The 14850-nt window shown below is 39.3% G+C and overlaps 1 protein-coding gene across 2 annotated transcripts in view; it reads left to right on the top strand.

Annotated features, from left to right (window-relative positions):
* NRP2 (neuropilin 2) overlaps positions 1-14850 on the top strand; it is a 169785-nt gene that overhangs the window by 88298 nt on the left and 66637 nt on the right. For both annotated transcript variants that reach the window (XM_073646396.1, XM_073646397.1), the window contains exons 8-9: positions 12509-12653; positions 12772-13115. In XM_073646396.1, coding sequence (XP_073502497.1) covers positions 12509-12653; positions 12772-13115 — 489 coding nt within the window. The remainder of the gene's footprint in view (positions 1-12508; positions 12654-12771; positions 13116-14850) is intronic.

Here is a 14850-nt window from a genome sequence, read left to right as displayed (position 1 = left end):
GTTGGGTCTCTTCCCCTGGTTGGAATTTGTGGAGAATTTATGCTCCTTCCCTCCACATGCTGTGAAAACAATCACAAAACCACATGAAGTTCCTGTTCAGGAACTAGTGAGGCCTAAAACTAAGAGAGCAAGACTTTCTGCAAACAATTTCACTAACCGGAGCTGAATGTGCACTTAATAGGCATGCCCCTCTTCTAAAAAGAAGATTACGACTAGCAGGCATGTTCCTCTTATAACACAAGGTTGGGGGTAATAAGCATGTAATTGTATACAATGCGCCTGTCCCATATAATCAGCTTGACTTGAACCTATATTTTAACCAGCTATGACCAATAACTTGAATGAAGAAGTGTCGACCATCTTGGACCGTAAAATCCATCAGCTTTATATTTTAGTAAACCACTTACTAATTCCTACCCGCGGTCTGCTATTAATCATTTCCCACTGTGACCACATGTTTAATGTGTGATCAAATGTGATTAAATTGGCCAAAATATTCTCATTCAAGGATCTCCGTAATTGATCCATACCACATCCAAGAAATTTACATGGGCGATCAGTGCGGAGAGAAAGGGATGCAGACTGTCAGGGAAATAGGATCTGTTATAGCAATCATGTTTGGCAGAGATGTATTGAGTCTTCCGTCTGCTACCACCATCTGTAGATTTTGGAAGGAAGTATACTATGTTATGTGTGTGTAGCATGTTCCCGAGGGAGTATTAACCCCTGTTTTTTTTACCAGCAGTAGAACACAAACATTCAAAAGGAATGAGGTAGTGGTTCTGGGTCATGGCACCCCATTTCCCATTAGACATGTGAGAGATGTATCATGCAAAGTATATAATAATGAAAGCCCCCTCCTAAATGTAACATTCATCTTTTTCTTGTTGACCTGCTGTTTACATAGGTGCATACAATGATTCCGCTTTATTCAAGGGCGTAACGCTTGTGGTCACAGAGGATACGACTGTGATAAGGCCCATGTAGGATGGGGGACATTATACAAGGAAGGGGCCCAGGATGGGGGAAAATGTTATGGCATGGGGCACAGGATGGGGGAGATTATTACAAGAAGGGGCCAGGACAGGGGACATTATTACTGGGGGGCGAACATGTATGTCTTAATAGGATCTAGAATGCTCAAGGGCCCATATCTCTGATCATCATGTAGGTAGGGGCCAAGGGCCAAATTTTGCATTGGGGCCCATCAGCCTCTGGTTGCACCCTGGCCATATTGCAGCTCTATAATGGGTATATACTGTACACTATTTCTCTTCCCATATTAATGTGATTTGGCTTTTGCTATCATTCTGAAACGATCTTGCCATTTATAACTGACAGATCTATATTATTATGTAGCATAATGTAGCCAATAGAGTCATATAAAACACCTACAGTGACAGCAGAGAAAAAACGTATAAGCAAAACGTGAAAATGCTGATCAAATACACTTGTAGGAAGAGGAGGATTATTTATGTAAGGGCCCTTTGAGCAGGGCATCATGGCGGATCACTGCAGTATTATGATCTGTGCAGTCATGCCAAGTAGATTTGTCATAACTGCCGCATCTTGACTCCGCGCCACAAAAGAGGCAGGCGTTTAAATAAACGTATACAAGTCTATATGCGTGTCAGGCCATTAAAGGCATCTCTGAATTACTCCCCGCTGCCTGATGGGTGGGCTCCGTGCCAGCTGGAACCAGGAATCAGAGCTTAAATGTACTTTCTTAGCAGAGAGAAACAGAAAAAGTGAAAATATGTCTCCTGTGAGGGGAAAAAATGAATAAGTAATCCTTCCATTGTGCATGACTTCAGGTGCTTTAAGAGTGATGTATTTAATAGTCCTCAATCCTTTAAATTACTACAGATTTTTCAATGTGCTGCTATGCTTTATATTAATATCTTTATAGGTTTAGTTTAAAGCCAGCGTGACAGTAAAGTAGCCATAGGTGCAGCTAATACTGAGGTACAAAAAGACATTTCTAAGAACAAATGCACAAGTGCTTGATATAATGCCCCAAATTGTCAGGTTTTATTAAGAAAAGTGTAGCATGGTGCATAGATTTGTTCTATTATAAAAACCTGCACATAACAGAAACCTGGTGGACCCCAGTGTAGTCAGTAGGGTCCTCTTGCTTGGGTTTGTAATAGATCAGTATTCTACATGAATTCTGTTTATCTATTTTCAGATTTCAAAATCGCAGATGTGAACATGGCTTTAAAGGGAACCTGTCACCAGAAAAAATGCTATTAACCTGCAGATATGGGGTTAATCTGCAGATTAATAGCATTACTAACCTGTCCGGCGCCCGTACGTAGCTGAAAGGGAGTAAGTGAACTTTATTCCCCCCACAGCATCATTTGGGTTTCAGTCACAGGGGCGGCGCTCAGTGATTGTAACCACGCCCCCAGCACTGACTGACACTCTCTCTGCGTTAGGGTCTGCTACCAGTCACTGACAGGGGCCACGGCTACTGAACCCGCTCTGGCACCGCCCCTGTGACTGAAACCAGCTTAAGTGCGGGCGCCAAGCAGATTAATAATGCTATTACCCTGCAGATTAACCCCATATCTGCAGGGTAATAGGTTCCCTTTAACTGCTCTAAGTAATGAAACATGTAAATAAAACAGTGCCACCTAGTGGCTAAAATCTTTAAGCAAGAGTGTTTATAAAAAATCGAAACCATGTTTTAGGGCTAAGGTGTCACTAATGCTTGGACAGTGACATGCTTTTTATATAATAAGGAATGTGAATATGTTCCTGTTGTATCTGACTGCTTGCACCTGTTCATGCTCGTCTTATTCTGTTTGGAGGTTCTGGTCAATTTTTTGATATTTGTAGCATACCCCTGTCTGACTGAGCACTCTTCCCATCAGCCTAAGGTGTTTTTAACCAGAGTTGGATCCTACCTGCCCTTAAATTTGTAGGCTTTCAGGACGAGAGAGGCATATAAGGTTAGGGTCTCATCAAAGGGGTACGCCTTGACGCGCTGATGGGCTCTCATGAATTGGCCAATTTGTGCTCTAAGTACCTTCATTTTTTTGGCATATTTTATATAGCAGTAATGCAGTTCCAATTTCATATATTCATTGTTTATATACTATAGTGTTTCAGAGTGCAGCTGTATTTCCTTGGTTATATTGAATAGTCGTGGCGGCTTTCACTTGTTTAATTTTTGTTGTACATGCAGGCTGATCTGTGGACCCCATGATATGCAGAAGGAGAAGTTGACCAAAATGATATATAGGTTTGTCGGAAACAATTTAGCATAGCTTGTATTTTATTTGTTGAAATCCCTGGTGTTTGTATGCTTATGAGTCCAGAGGGCGGTCCTACTCAGTGATTGACAGCGATCTGCGCATGCACAGTCATACAGGGAATAGGACCGCCCACTGGACTCCTGCACACAAACACTAAGAATTTCAGTGAATAAAATGCAAGCTTCACTGAAACTTTTTCCACAATAATGTAGATCAGTCTGATGAGCTCCTCCTGCTCTGTACCATCCTTCCTGCAGAACAGATACCATGTTCAACATGACAGGTTCCCTTTAAACATATAAACAGTACATTCTGGTAATTGAGAATGGTAAAGCGCTGTGGAATATGATGACGCAATGGAGATAAAATTATTATTTATTAATAGTAATTTCTAGCCTCTGATTTTATTCTCCCAATAGTTTTCTTATCCATTTTGTAAAATGTTACTGTATTATTTTTTTGTATAAAATGTCCCTGACTAGCTACTAGCATTGCATATTGATGAACACTAGCCGAAGCTTACCTCCTATATAATCTCTTTTCCTGACATTCACTAAATATTTTCGTCGTTCTGATTACTCTCCACTACTTCAATTTTCCATGGAATGTCTCAAATTTTATATCCGTAGCTTAGAAAGTGCCAGGCATGTAGGAATGGAAAAGACCTTCTACGGTTCTATTTTTCAGCAAGGGCAGTGAATGTGTGCATTAGTATACCATCCTAAAGGGCTCTAGTGAAATAAACTCCTAATTTACGAGTAATAGCATTAAATAGTCTCACTGATTTGGAGTGTTATTACATTGCAGTTCCCTTGTACTTTTTTTTCCATACAAGTTATAATAATAGAATTGCCTGAAAATCCCTCTCTCCATTTTACTTTACGCACTATGGATGGACAAGTAGTGATTCCTAATACTGAATGCAAAAACCAGAAATGAATTCCCTTCCCGCTGTCAACGGCACTAATACAGCATACTAAATGGAAAAGGATGGAGAGGGGAAGCCTGCTTAATGAGTTCTCATGACTGTACGTGCAGATAGCAAGAGAGAAGCCTCCGAACGGCACCTCTGCTTCTGGGATGTAATTTGGCAGAAAGAAGGACTCTATGTCCATACTTATGTAGAAATCAGGTAAAATACATCACTTCCAATATGCTTCTCAATTACTATGGAAAAGCCAAAACATTTTTTCACACATTGAAACATTCTTTTTCCTTAAGGCAGATGACATAGGCCATGTTTTAATATTTCTGATAATATACAGAACTGTATCTTCGAGTTCCTAAGCGAAGAAAAATTAACAATGAAAAAAACTTTGAATGGGCCCATCACTTATAATGCCACGTATATTGTGTCGTGTGACTACATCATTGCTCAGTTAGCACTTCTGTGCCTCTGCAATACCCACTGTTGTTCTCCCATGTTATGGAGCCTATGGAGGCCCAGCAGCATAAGTGCCTAATTTGTTTTGCTCCCTTTGGTGATATCTAGAATGCTGTTGTGTTTGTGAGCATATATTGCATGGCCAATAGGTTTGCCAAAGCCAACTTGTCACTCTCCACAAGGAGAAACTTTACCCGATGCACTGTGAGAAGCCTCTCAATCAGGCAAACCATCTCCTGCTTTGCACTGATGAGGGGCAAACACCCCGAAACACATAAAACCAAGCAATGTGAACTGAGGTCTAAGATGGTACACATGCAAGAAATAAGAGCATGTTCACACTAGCAAAAAGATACAAAACCTACAAAAGACAAAAAATATATCACATACCCTACCATCATTATATATAAATGTAAAGCAAAGTTGCATATGAAATATAGGGTACTTAGTGAACTATTTTTGATCAAAAAAAGTATACAAGCCGTCCCACCAGCGACAACCCATTAATGTTGTAGGGCCACAAGTCACTGTGTAGTGCTAGCCGGAAAGGAACAATCTAGGAATGACTGATACACTGGTATAGTAAGTGCAATACTTGAAGCTAGTCTTTGAATCTCACACCAAAGTCCTGCACTAGTATATTCACTTTTCCTAGAGTTTTCTCTTAACCTTTTAGTAACCAGGCCCGATTTTCCAAATCTGACATGTGTTACTTTATGTGGCAATACCTCTGGAATGTTTCAACATATCCCAGTAATTAGAGATGGTTGTTTTTCGTGACACATTTTTTGTGTTTATTTATGAAAAGATCAGAAATTTGACAAAGCTTTCAAAAAATTATCAATTTTCAAACTTTGAATGATTATCCCTTTAATACAGATATTCAGACCACACAAAAGAGTTAATAAATACCATTTACCTCATGTCTGCGTTACATCAGCACCATTTGTAAAAAAAAATGTTCCTTTTGTTAGGATGCTAGAATGTTTAAAATGAAGCAGCAATTTTTCATTTTTTTCAAGGAAATTTAAGTGATTTTAGGGGACGAATATATTGGAAAAACCCCAATGTGATACCATTTTAAAAACTGCACCACTCAGCATATTGAAAACTGCTGTCAGGTAGTTTATTAACCCTTCAGGTGATTTTCTGGAATTAATGCAAAGTGGCCTGACAGCAATGAATTTTTTTTATTTTTACCGCCTAAATGTTGCTAATTTCTGAACAGGTCCCTATAGCCGACAGACTGTAAGGCCGTTATTTATCTGTGAATTGCCGTGGCAAGCATCGGAACCACACAATCATGGTCTTAGGGTGCCGATGGGGTTAAAGAGGAAGCCCCCCACACTCTGTTAACCATTTAGATGCTGTAGTCACTATTGACAGCAGCATCCCAGGGGTTGTACGGCTATGGTCGGTACCAACACCAATCGTGGCTGATACAGCAGGGAGTCAGCCATAGTGTACAACTGACAGCTGCAGCATTTTCAACCATCGGGGGACGCTATTCTCTTTTATCTCAGGTCAGAATTGATGGTCACTAAAGGTTAAAAGATAGTTATCATTTATAGTACTTTTTATGTATTATAGGGGATGCTATGTGCTGCTGATTGATCTGGTCTGGGTCCTGAGTGCCCCAACGATCAGTGAAAACATCACAGATACCACATGAGCCACAGAGGTGGATGGGATCAATAGTAAGTCTATGGGTTCATGTACAGTTCTGTGATGATAGTGATAGCCTACAGACTTACCATTGAGCTTATACCGCTCTGTGTGCGGCTCATGCTAGAGTTGCACACTTCACTATATATATATGAAAAAAAATATTCAATCATCAAATTGGCCTATTGTGGCTTCTCATTGATCTCCTATTATAATAGATATTTCTGTCACTTTTCATTTAGAAGGCCGAAAAGTGTATGAACTGAAATTTCCTCCTTTAGTAAGGAAAATATGTGGTCTAATTCTAACATAAAGTGCAGTCCCTAGCAACCAATGAGATTTCAGTTTTTATCTCTGCAGCAAAGGTTTGAAAATGAAAGAAATTATCTGATTGGTTGCTATGTAAAAACACTGGCAGTGTTTGTACAAACTGCATTTTATGCATGAGGACCGAGGTGTTTCCATGGCAATTGCAACATTACTGTATATTTAGTAGGCATGGAATCAAGTGGAAGATGCCTTTAGACAAGGCAATATCAGCTCCTTTGATCATGTCCTCAAACAAATCTCATGTAAAAGGCACAACAGTTCTGTGTGTTTTAGCAGATAGATTTTCCACAAACGATATTTTCCTTTAATCATGTTCACTACACAAAGAGACCCTGAGTTGATATCCTGGATCGAGTCAGTATGTGCACTAAAAGATGTCTTTACGAGCGTCTTACACAACATCTATCTATATTTTATAATGGGATGAAAAGGGATATCTTTCTTCTGACAATCGATGCCTCATAAAATAAGTGAAACCAATAAAAAAAAATCACATAATGCCATTTACTATCACTTACTTGTTTAACGTATGTCCATTAGAGCATGAGCAGTCAGTCTTAAAGGGTTTGTCCAGCTTTGCGGACAGGGGACTCATCGGCAGGTTTTTATATTTCAAACTAATAACTTCTACGTTAATTCACTGTGATTTTGAATAGATCCATACCGTAGTTGTAGCACTCCTTATTCCGTTTCTGAGACGTCCCTTTTTATGGCAGTGAGCAGAAAGTGCTGAGGCTTGAACCTTCACTTGCGGCTCTCTGGCCTATCTTCCTCTTTTCTTGCCCACTGCTGGCCTCCTCTCACTGACTGACAGGTCCCTCTTCTCGCCCCTCTCACCCACCCAAGATCTCGCACAATCGGTGAAATTTCCTTACGCAGTAAGGTCCTGAAGATATTGTGAGACCAGTAATGTGGATTTGCCCATACGCTGCCCCTGGGAATACTTCTGCAATATTCCATCTGGGGGAGCAGATCACTGAGAGAAGAGTCACCTGTCAGTAAGCAACAGGAGGCTGGCAGGGAAAGAGGGAGAGAGGTCAGAGAGCTGTAAGTGAAGGGCCAGCCCTCTGCACTTGTGGCTTTTTAACATAGAAATGGACAAGGGATTTCTCTGAAACAGAAACGACCATCCAATCCATAAATTTATGGATTTATTCAGCATTATAGTGACTTAACATAGATGATATTATTTTGGTATACAAAATCCTGCTGGCAGGTTCCCTTTAAATGCATATTGGGGATAAAAAATCATTTTTGCAATTTGGGCTTCACTTACAGAGTAACCATCTTTTTAATTTTTATTTCATAAATCAATAGTGCACGTGAAAATAAGTAACTTTGTAATATAATAGTTGATCAGTCATTATCAAAATTCTCAATTCTGAGGTAAAATGTGTATTCAGTGATGACTTTCCCATTACTGAGATAGGAGATGGCAGCTGCTACTGATAAGATTCTATATTGGCGGGAGGGAGGAGCTAGAGGAAGATGAGATTCTATCTAGATAGGATGAGGAGGGAGGAGCTCAGCCTCTAGCTCCTCCCCCTCCCGCCAACATAAAATCTTATCAGCTGCAGCTGCCATCTCCTATCTCAGTAATGGGAAAGTCTGTCTTCACTGAATACAGATTATATCTCAGAATTGATAATTGTGATAATGACTGATCAATTCTGGCAGAGAAAGAAGCAGATTTCTCTGAAAAGGTATCTTACAGAGTTGCTTCTTTTCACGTGTACTATTCATTTATAACATAAAAATTAAAACGACATTAAATATTTGCATGGTTTCCCTTCTATAGTCAGTGTCTGTATCGCTGTCTATAGCTGGCTGTAGAATGAGTTAAATGAGAATCCATCAGTTATCCCGCTTTGACTGTCTGACGAGGACTTTGTAACTCTTTTGCCTGTCTTTTTCTGAACTCCTCTCATTTTTGACCACAGACCACATCAAATTTGAATGTGTAAGGAAACAAAAAGCCTGTAAAAGCCAAAAGGTGCAACATTTTTAATGAAACCCAATAGCAAAAATGTTTTTAGCCTCAACTAACTGTATTTAAGGGAAAAAGAAAAAATCCCAAAGGTGGATGTATGACGATATTGTAATTCATTGTAAAGAACACGACATGAGCACACGCACTTTCTGTCTGTTTTGCTTTAATCAGTCAAACATGAAAAATCTCCATTAAGACACCATCTAATGACTCCATGCAGGTGGCACTGCTGTAATAATACCCTACTCGTTTTACTTCATTCCTCCAGCCGAAGTCATTTCTTATCTGAATTTTTTTTCCTACAATCCGTAAATTCCACACGGATGAAGTTTTGAAATCCTAATCCTGTTAGCACACAGACTTCTGAAGCACTTTCTCCCTCACCCCCTTTCGCTGTATATATTTATGGAGGGAGGGGGCAGTTAATCCTACAAAGGGCCTACAGGTGCAGTACAAACACACAGATGGCAGCAAGAGCCACAAGTCAACTATCAGAAATGTCTGCACCATTTAAGCGTGCAGCATAATGATGGCCACAGCATAAAAGAAAGGAGAGGAAGTTCAAAGCCGTAAATTGTGGCTGGATTCAACAGGGTTTTATTGTTATCAGAAATTAATAGGTTTTCTAAACAGCCTGAAATGAATGCAAAATGGAAATTATCTACAACCTATAGGAGAAAAATGTTGAGAAGTACTGAAAATACATTGTCTAGAGTCCCACTAAAAGAATCCTGGCAGCTGAAAATGCCAGAAATCTACACCAAAGCCCATTTATACAGGACTAAATAGCACAAAATGTTGCATTTTTTGATTGTGGGAAAAAAATATCCAGTCAAAATGCTTAATAAAGAAAATATTAAAAATACAGATTAGCTTGTGACTAGGCTATCATTGTTACATAAAAAACACTGTCAATTAGATCCCGAAATGATAGAAATAATGCATTCTGTAGATTTTGCATTTTCATAGAAGTTGCTCAAAGGCTTCTCAAAATGAAAAATGTAGGGGGAAACCAGGAACGGCAATTTGTTAGCACAACATTTGAATAGTACAAGTGTAATTAAGTCTTTAATGTGCAGCTCATCTATCTTATTTGCTTTTCTGTCTTCATCGCTCTGCTGTGCAAAGATTGGACTCTGAGATTTTATATTACCAGAGTGATAGAAACAATGGAGCTTGTGATTTGTGATTAGATCATGCACAACCATCAGTTTTGGTGACAGTAAATTGGTTTATCAATCCTATCACATGCACATGTTCAATGTGAGCATAGCGTGGCTCTATCTTGATGTGCACAGTCTAATTATCTGTAAAGGCTTTCATCTTGGAGATGGAATAAAATACATAAAAAATAGTAAAACAAATTCCTTTTCTACACAAGCAGTTTTACATGTATTGGGAATACTGTACTTATACTTGTGCAGACCCATGTAAAGGGAGATGTGTGCACCTATTAGTAAATGCTTATTCAGCCAGCAACTATTGTTTCAGACATTCCTATACACATGCACGCTCAGTTTGGATGATTGTCCATGTGTTTTCAATTGGAAGAGGGGAGTAAGCTACTACCGAGCTCCTCTGAAAGATACGTACCTTCCCTGAGAACAAAGGCCTCAGTTGTTAACACTCAACATGACTGATCCTGCTTTCTCCCTCAGTAGAGTAAGGAAGCCCTCATACACATAACAAATTCAAGTAGTCCCACCCTAATGGTTTGATTTTCCACTATAGTGCGTGTGCACTAGAAGTCCCTTTGACTCCATACTGTAGCGCAATAGACACTTATTGTGCCCCTGTGTGATGCTATGTTTGGTCCTATATTTTTTATATATTTTCCTCTAGACACAATGCTTCACAGGTAGCATGCATTATTCGATGTCCTATAACTGTCCTATTCTACCTTAGAAGTCTGAGTTGTATGGGAGAATAAGAGGGTCCATAAAATGCTACATTTATGAGTGCTGTATCACAACTTTTTACAACCTATGGAGCATAAGCTTCACATACAAAACGGATAGATGTTGGACCATCTGACAGCTATCTAGTCCCTCATACACAGGAACCCACAGCTTGGCCGAGCGCTCCTGTGTTCTCAGAGCAGGGTTGCCAACTTGACTTTTTATTTCTTCTGGAAAACTCATCACAAAGTTACAGACAGACAATATTTTTTACGGACACATTGGAAAACCGTTATAAATCATTATGATCATAAGTGATTCAGTCAAATTAATCTGTATATGTTTCTTCAGCTTCAAAAAAATCATGGACACCGTCAATTTTTTTACAGACAGGGCAAAAAAGTGCCCTGTTTTTACAGACTGTCCTGGGATTTCTGGACGGTTGGCAATCCTATATGAGAGAACTGCTACCAGATTCCTGGCAGCTTCTTATCTCACAGAGAGAAAAAGGGTCATTTGCCACAAGATAATCGTGAATGAGAGTTGTTAAAAATGCTCATTTCACGATAATCGTTCCATGTAAACAGGCTCCCGATAACCCAATCAATGAGCAAAGTGCTTGCTCCTCTGTTGAAATGATCTCCTACATATAAATACAGCATAAAAGATCATCGTTCTTGGCGGTGCATCATCCTGTGTAAACAGGACTCGCATTGCCAAGAATAGTGACAGCCTAGCACTGACTAAGAGTAGTATAGATGGCTCAGTGCACATCTTTTACTTTGATCTGCCTGTGTAAACAGACATTCGAACGACCAACGATCGATAAACGTTTACTGATCAGTGGCCATATGATGCCACCAGTCGGACCCGTCGACGTACTACATCTTTCTCTTCAACCATATCATCTGTTGGGTGAGAGTCGGGAGGCCCCGTAACACATTAGACTATTGGCCAATTTTGCAGATATTGGCAGGTTTAGACTATAGTGGTCTAATGTGTAGGGGAGCCTTAACTGCCAGCAATGTGTACATATTATCATATCTATATGATGGCTAGCGAGGTACATGAATACATCAATAATGTTATCTGAACAATCAATCCAAATGGTTCCAATATACGATCTGTATCGTATAACATGTATCGTTTTTTTGGATCCATTTTCGTTAAGCCATTGAGCATTAATGTGCTTGTGAACAATTACCTCATAATAGAACACCAACATAGAAGCTTGTATGTTGTCCTACTGCACAGGATGTTTTCCCACTTATACAAAGCTATAGTATTTTCCCTGAATCTCCAAAGGAAGTCTTTTCAACTTATTAACTCTAATTAATGCCAGGAATCCCATACCCCTTTCCTTTGCCTTTCCCATCAAGTGGCTTGTAATTTATTTTGCATCTCATTTGTATGTGGAAGGCATATCTACTCTCTGATCACTCTCCGCTCATGGAAACATTCCATCCTTCATTTGGGAAAGTTTGATGAGATTGTTTACAGTTTTTAGATCTGGAACTAGAGCGCAATAAGCATTAACCACATCAAGAAAATTAGCTCTATTTACTGATCTTCATTAAAGAGATTTCTTATGTCTGCATCTATTAGGGATGAAGCTTGACTAGCATATGTTTAAGTCTCAGTGTGGATGTATCTTGTATTCGGTCTTGCCATTCTTTTTTATATTCTTTAATTTGCTTTATTGGCTTTGGATGCTACAGTAATTCGCCCAATTAAGGGAAATACACTTGCTTTGATGATCATGCAGGGGAAAAGAGTGTTGTCCATAGACCACTATTTATGGCCTTTCTGTCTTTATTTCCAAATTAGTTTGTTTACCATGAGTACAGTGTGCTCAAAAATGATACTTTTGTAAAGATCAAAGGATATAAAATTCAGATGAAACTTTCTTATCATTTGAGGTTTACAAAATATATTTCCAAGTTCAGTTACATCAGTTCATGTTTCTTCTGCTCTTTTTTAGATTTTCCCTGGAAATAATGACACTTCGGAAGTGGTATTGAACAAGTTCCCTCAGCCAGTGTTGACTCGATTTGTCCGTTTCCGCCCTCAGACATGGAATATGGGAATAGCAATGAGAGTGGAGCTTTATGGCTGCCAGATCACAGGTCCACATTACATATTTCATATACTTATTCTGTGAGACAGAATAATCCTGATTTATTATTGAACATATTTGAGTATAACAATAAATATTTTGACTGTCATCTCTCTTTGACTTTTCAGATGGTCCTTGCTCCAACATGCTGGGAATGATGTCTGGTCTTATTTCAGACTCTCAGATTACAGCATCTTCCACCAGAGAGTATCTGTGGCCTCCTGGTGGGGCACGTTTGGTCAGCAGTCGATCAGGCTGGTATTCCCGTATGACTAGTGAGCAAGCAGGAAAAGAATGGTTACAAGTTGATGTTGGAACCCTTAAGACTGTGAAAGGAATTATTATACAGGGCGCTCGAGGGGGAGATACCAGTACTGAAAACAGGGCATTCGTACGGAAATTCAAAGTGGCATACAGTCTAAATGGAAATGATTGGGAGTATATTCAGGACTCTAAAGCAGAACTGGCCAAGGTATGGATAGTATTTTCAATACCTAAGGAGACACTTGTAGTCTTGAACATTAATATGTACATTTGATGGTAAACATTGAAATGTGTTATATATTTGAGAAGCATTTATGAGAAGTTAGAAATCACAGTACATTGAAAGGTTGGCTAAAACTGGATATACACATTAAATTATTGAACGCACTTATTTCAGTGGGATTCGATGACCACTAAACATGTATGGGGTTGTCTCGACTCCAATGGCAGATGATGTAGATCATTCTGTTCTTGTCAGAGATAGGCTTCTGCTAGAGGTGTGTGACAGCAGCTTACCCTACTCTCCATATTCAATAAATGCATATGAGTGGCCAAGAGAGATAGTTGTCTACCAAGCAAGTGTTCAGCAGACAGCAACCTGAAGTGTATGGTCAGCTTAAGAGTGTGCTGGGAATTTTTGCTTTGTAACAGCTGAGATGTCAAACGAAGTGCAATTCTGAGGTTAGATATAGGCTTAATTCTTGCCAACTAACAGTTTCTGATGTATAGTATTTTTTTTTTAATAATTATCAATTATTATTTCAGTTTTAAGGTTCTGACAAAACTTTCATAATTTACACATCCCTCAGCTACTTGATCTCTTGTTTTTATTACATGTTAAATGTAAAGTACCACTTCCGGTGGTGAAATAAAAAAACTGCTGGAGTGGTAGCATTAAGGTATGTCCCTGCTCCTAGTAATATACTTACCAGCCACCATCTTCTCCTGTTCTCTGGCCAGTCCAGTTGTCTTCTGCAAGTAGTAGCTGGATCGCTCCGGTGTTTGCTAGGTGAACCAGAAGTCACTTCTCAGTGTATGTCTGAGAGCCAGAACAAGGCCAGAACGCGGCTCTCATAGACTTACACCGAGAACTTGTGACCGTTACCTCTGACTTCCGGTCAGTCAGGAACTCCTGTCAACAAGGTGGCTGGCGGAGCAGCACCAGGGAGAGCAGAAGTTGGCGACAAGTAAATATCTTACCAGGAGCAGAGAATATGTATTAGTGATCCCACTCGGGCTTTGAAGGCTAACATCATCCAAAAGTAAAAACAAAATCATAGCAAACACCTCTGCTTTGTCCCAATAGAGCTCAAATTTAAGTATAGTAAAACATAGCTTTTAGTAAATAATGTTAAAAATGATATTAACCTCCAATACATCTTCAAAAATAGATGTGAGGGTTATATTCTTATATGACCCTAGTAATACTCTGCCCTAAAGAATATATGGGTATAAAGGATGGAGAGAGGGGAATAGAAATGAAGATAATAAAATCATTCCTGTAACACCACAATTAGTGGCTAATAACAAAGACTACAGGCCATATAAGACACAATAAAAGCAATCTCAAAGGTGTGGAGATACATATGCATATGCACTGCACTATATACTCCTGTCCCAAAATATCTGAAGAGAGTGTGTAGTCAAGTAGATAGCAAGTGCTGAGGGTGGTAGCAGATGCCAAGTAATGATGCTTTCACTAAGATATCATACTGATGAACCTGATGCATTGAGAGGGTAAGTGCGCCTTCACCCCCTATAATATTTACTGTCTTACATCTGATCAGATATTTTGGGACAGCAGGAGATAGTGTAGTGCATATGCTCATGTATCTCCATACGTTTCTGATTGCCTTGATTTAGTCTTATATGGATTTTAATCATTATTTGCCACTAATTGTGGGGTTATATCAATAATTGTATCCCACTATAAACACCTGTCT

This window comes from Phyllobates terribilis, unplaced genomic scaffold (assembly GCF_046119375.1).
Source record: "Phyllobates terribilis strain yellow unplaced genomic scaffold, ASM4611937v1 Scaffold_9__5_contigs__length_417890890, whole genome shotgun sequence".
Classification (NCBI taxonomy): Eukaryota; Metazoa; Chordata; class Amphibia; order Anura; family Dendrobatidae; genus Phyllobates; species Phyllobates terribilis.
This window is presented reverse-complemented; position numbering and strand designations above follow the sequence as displayed.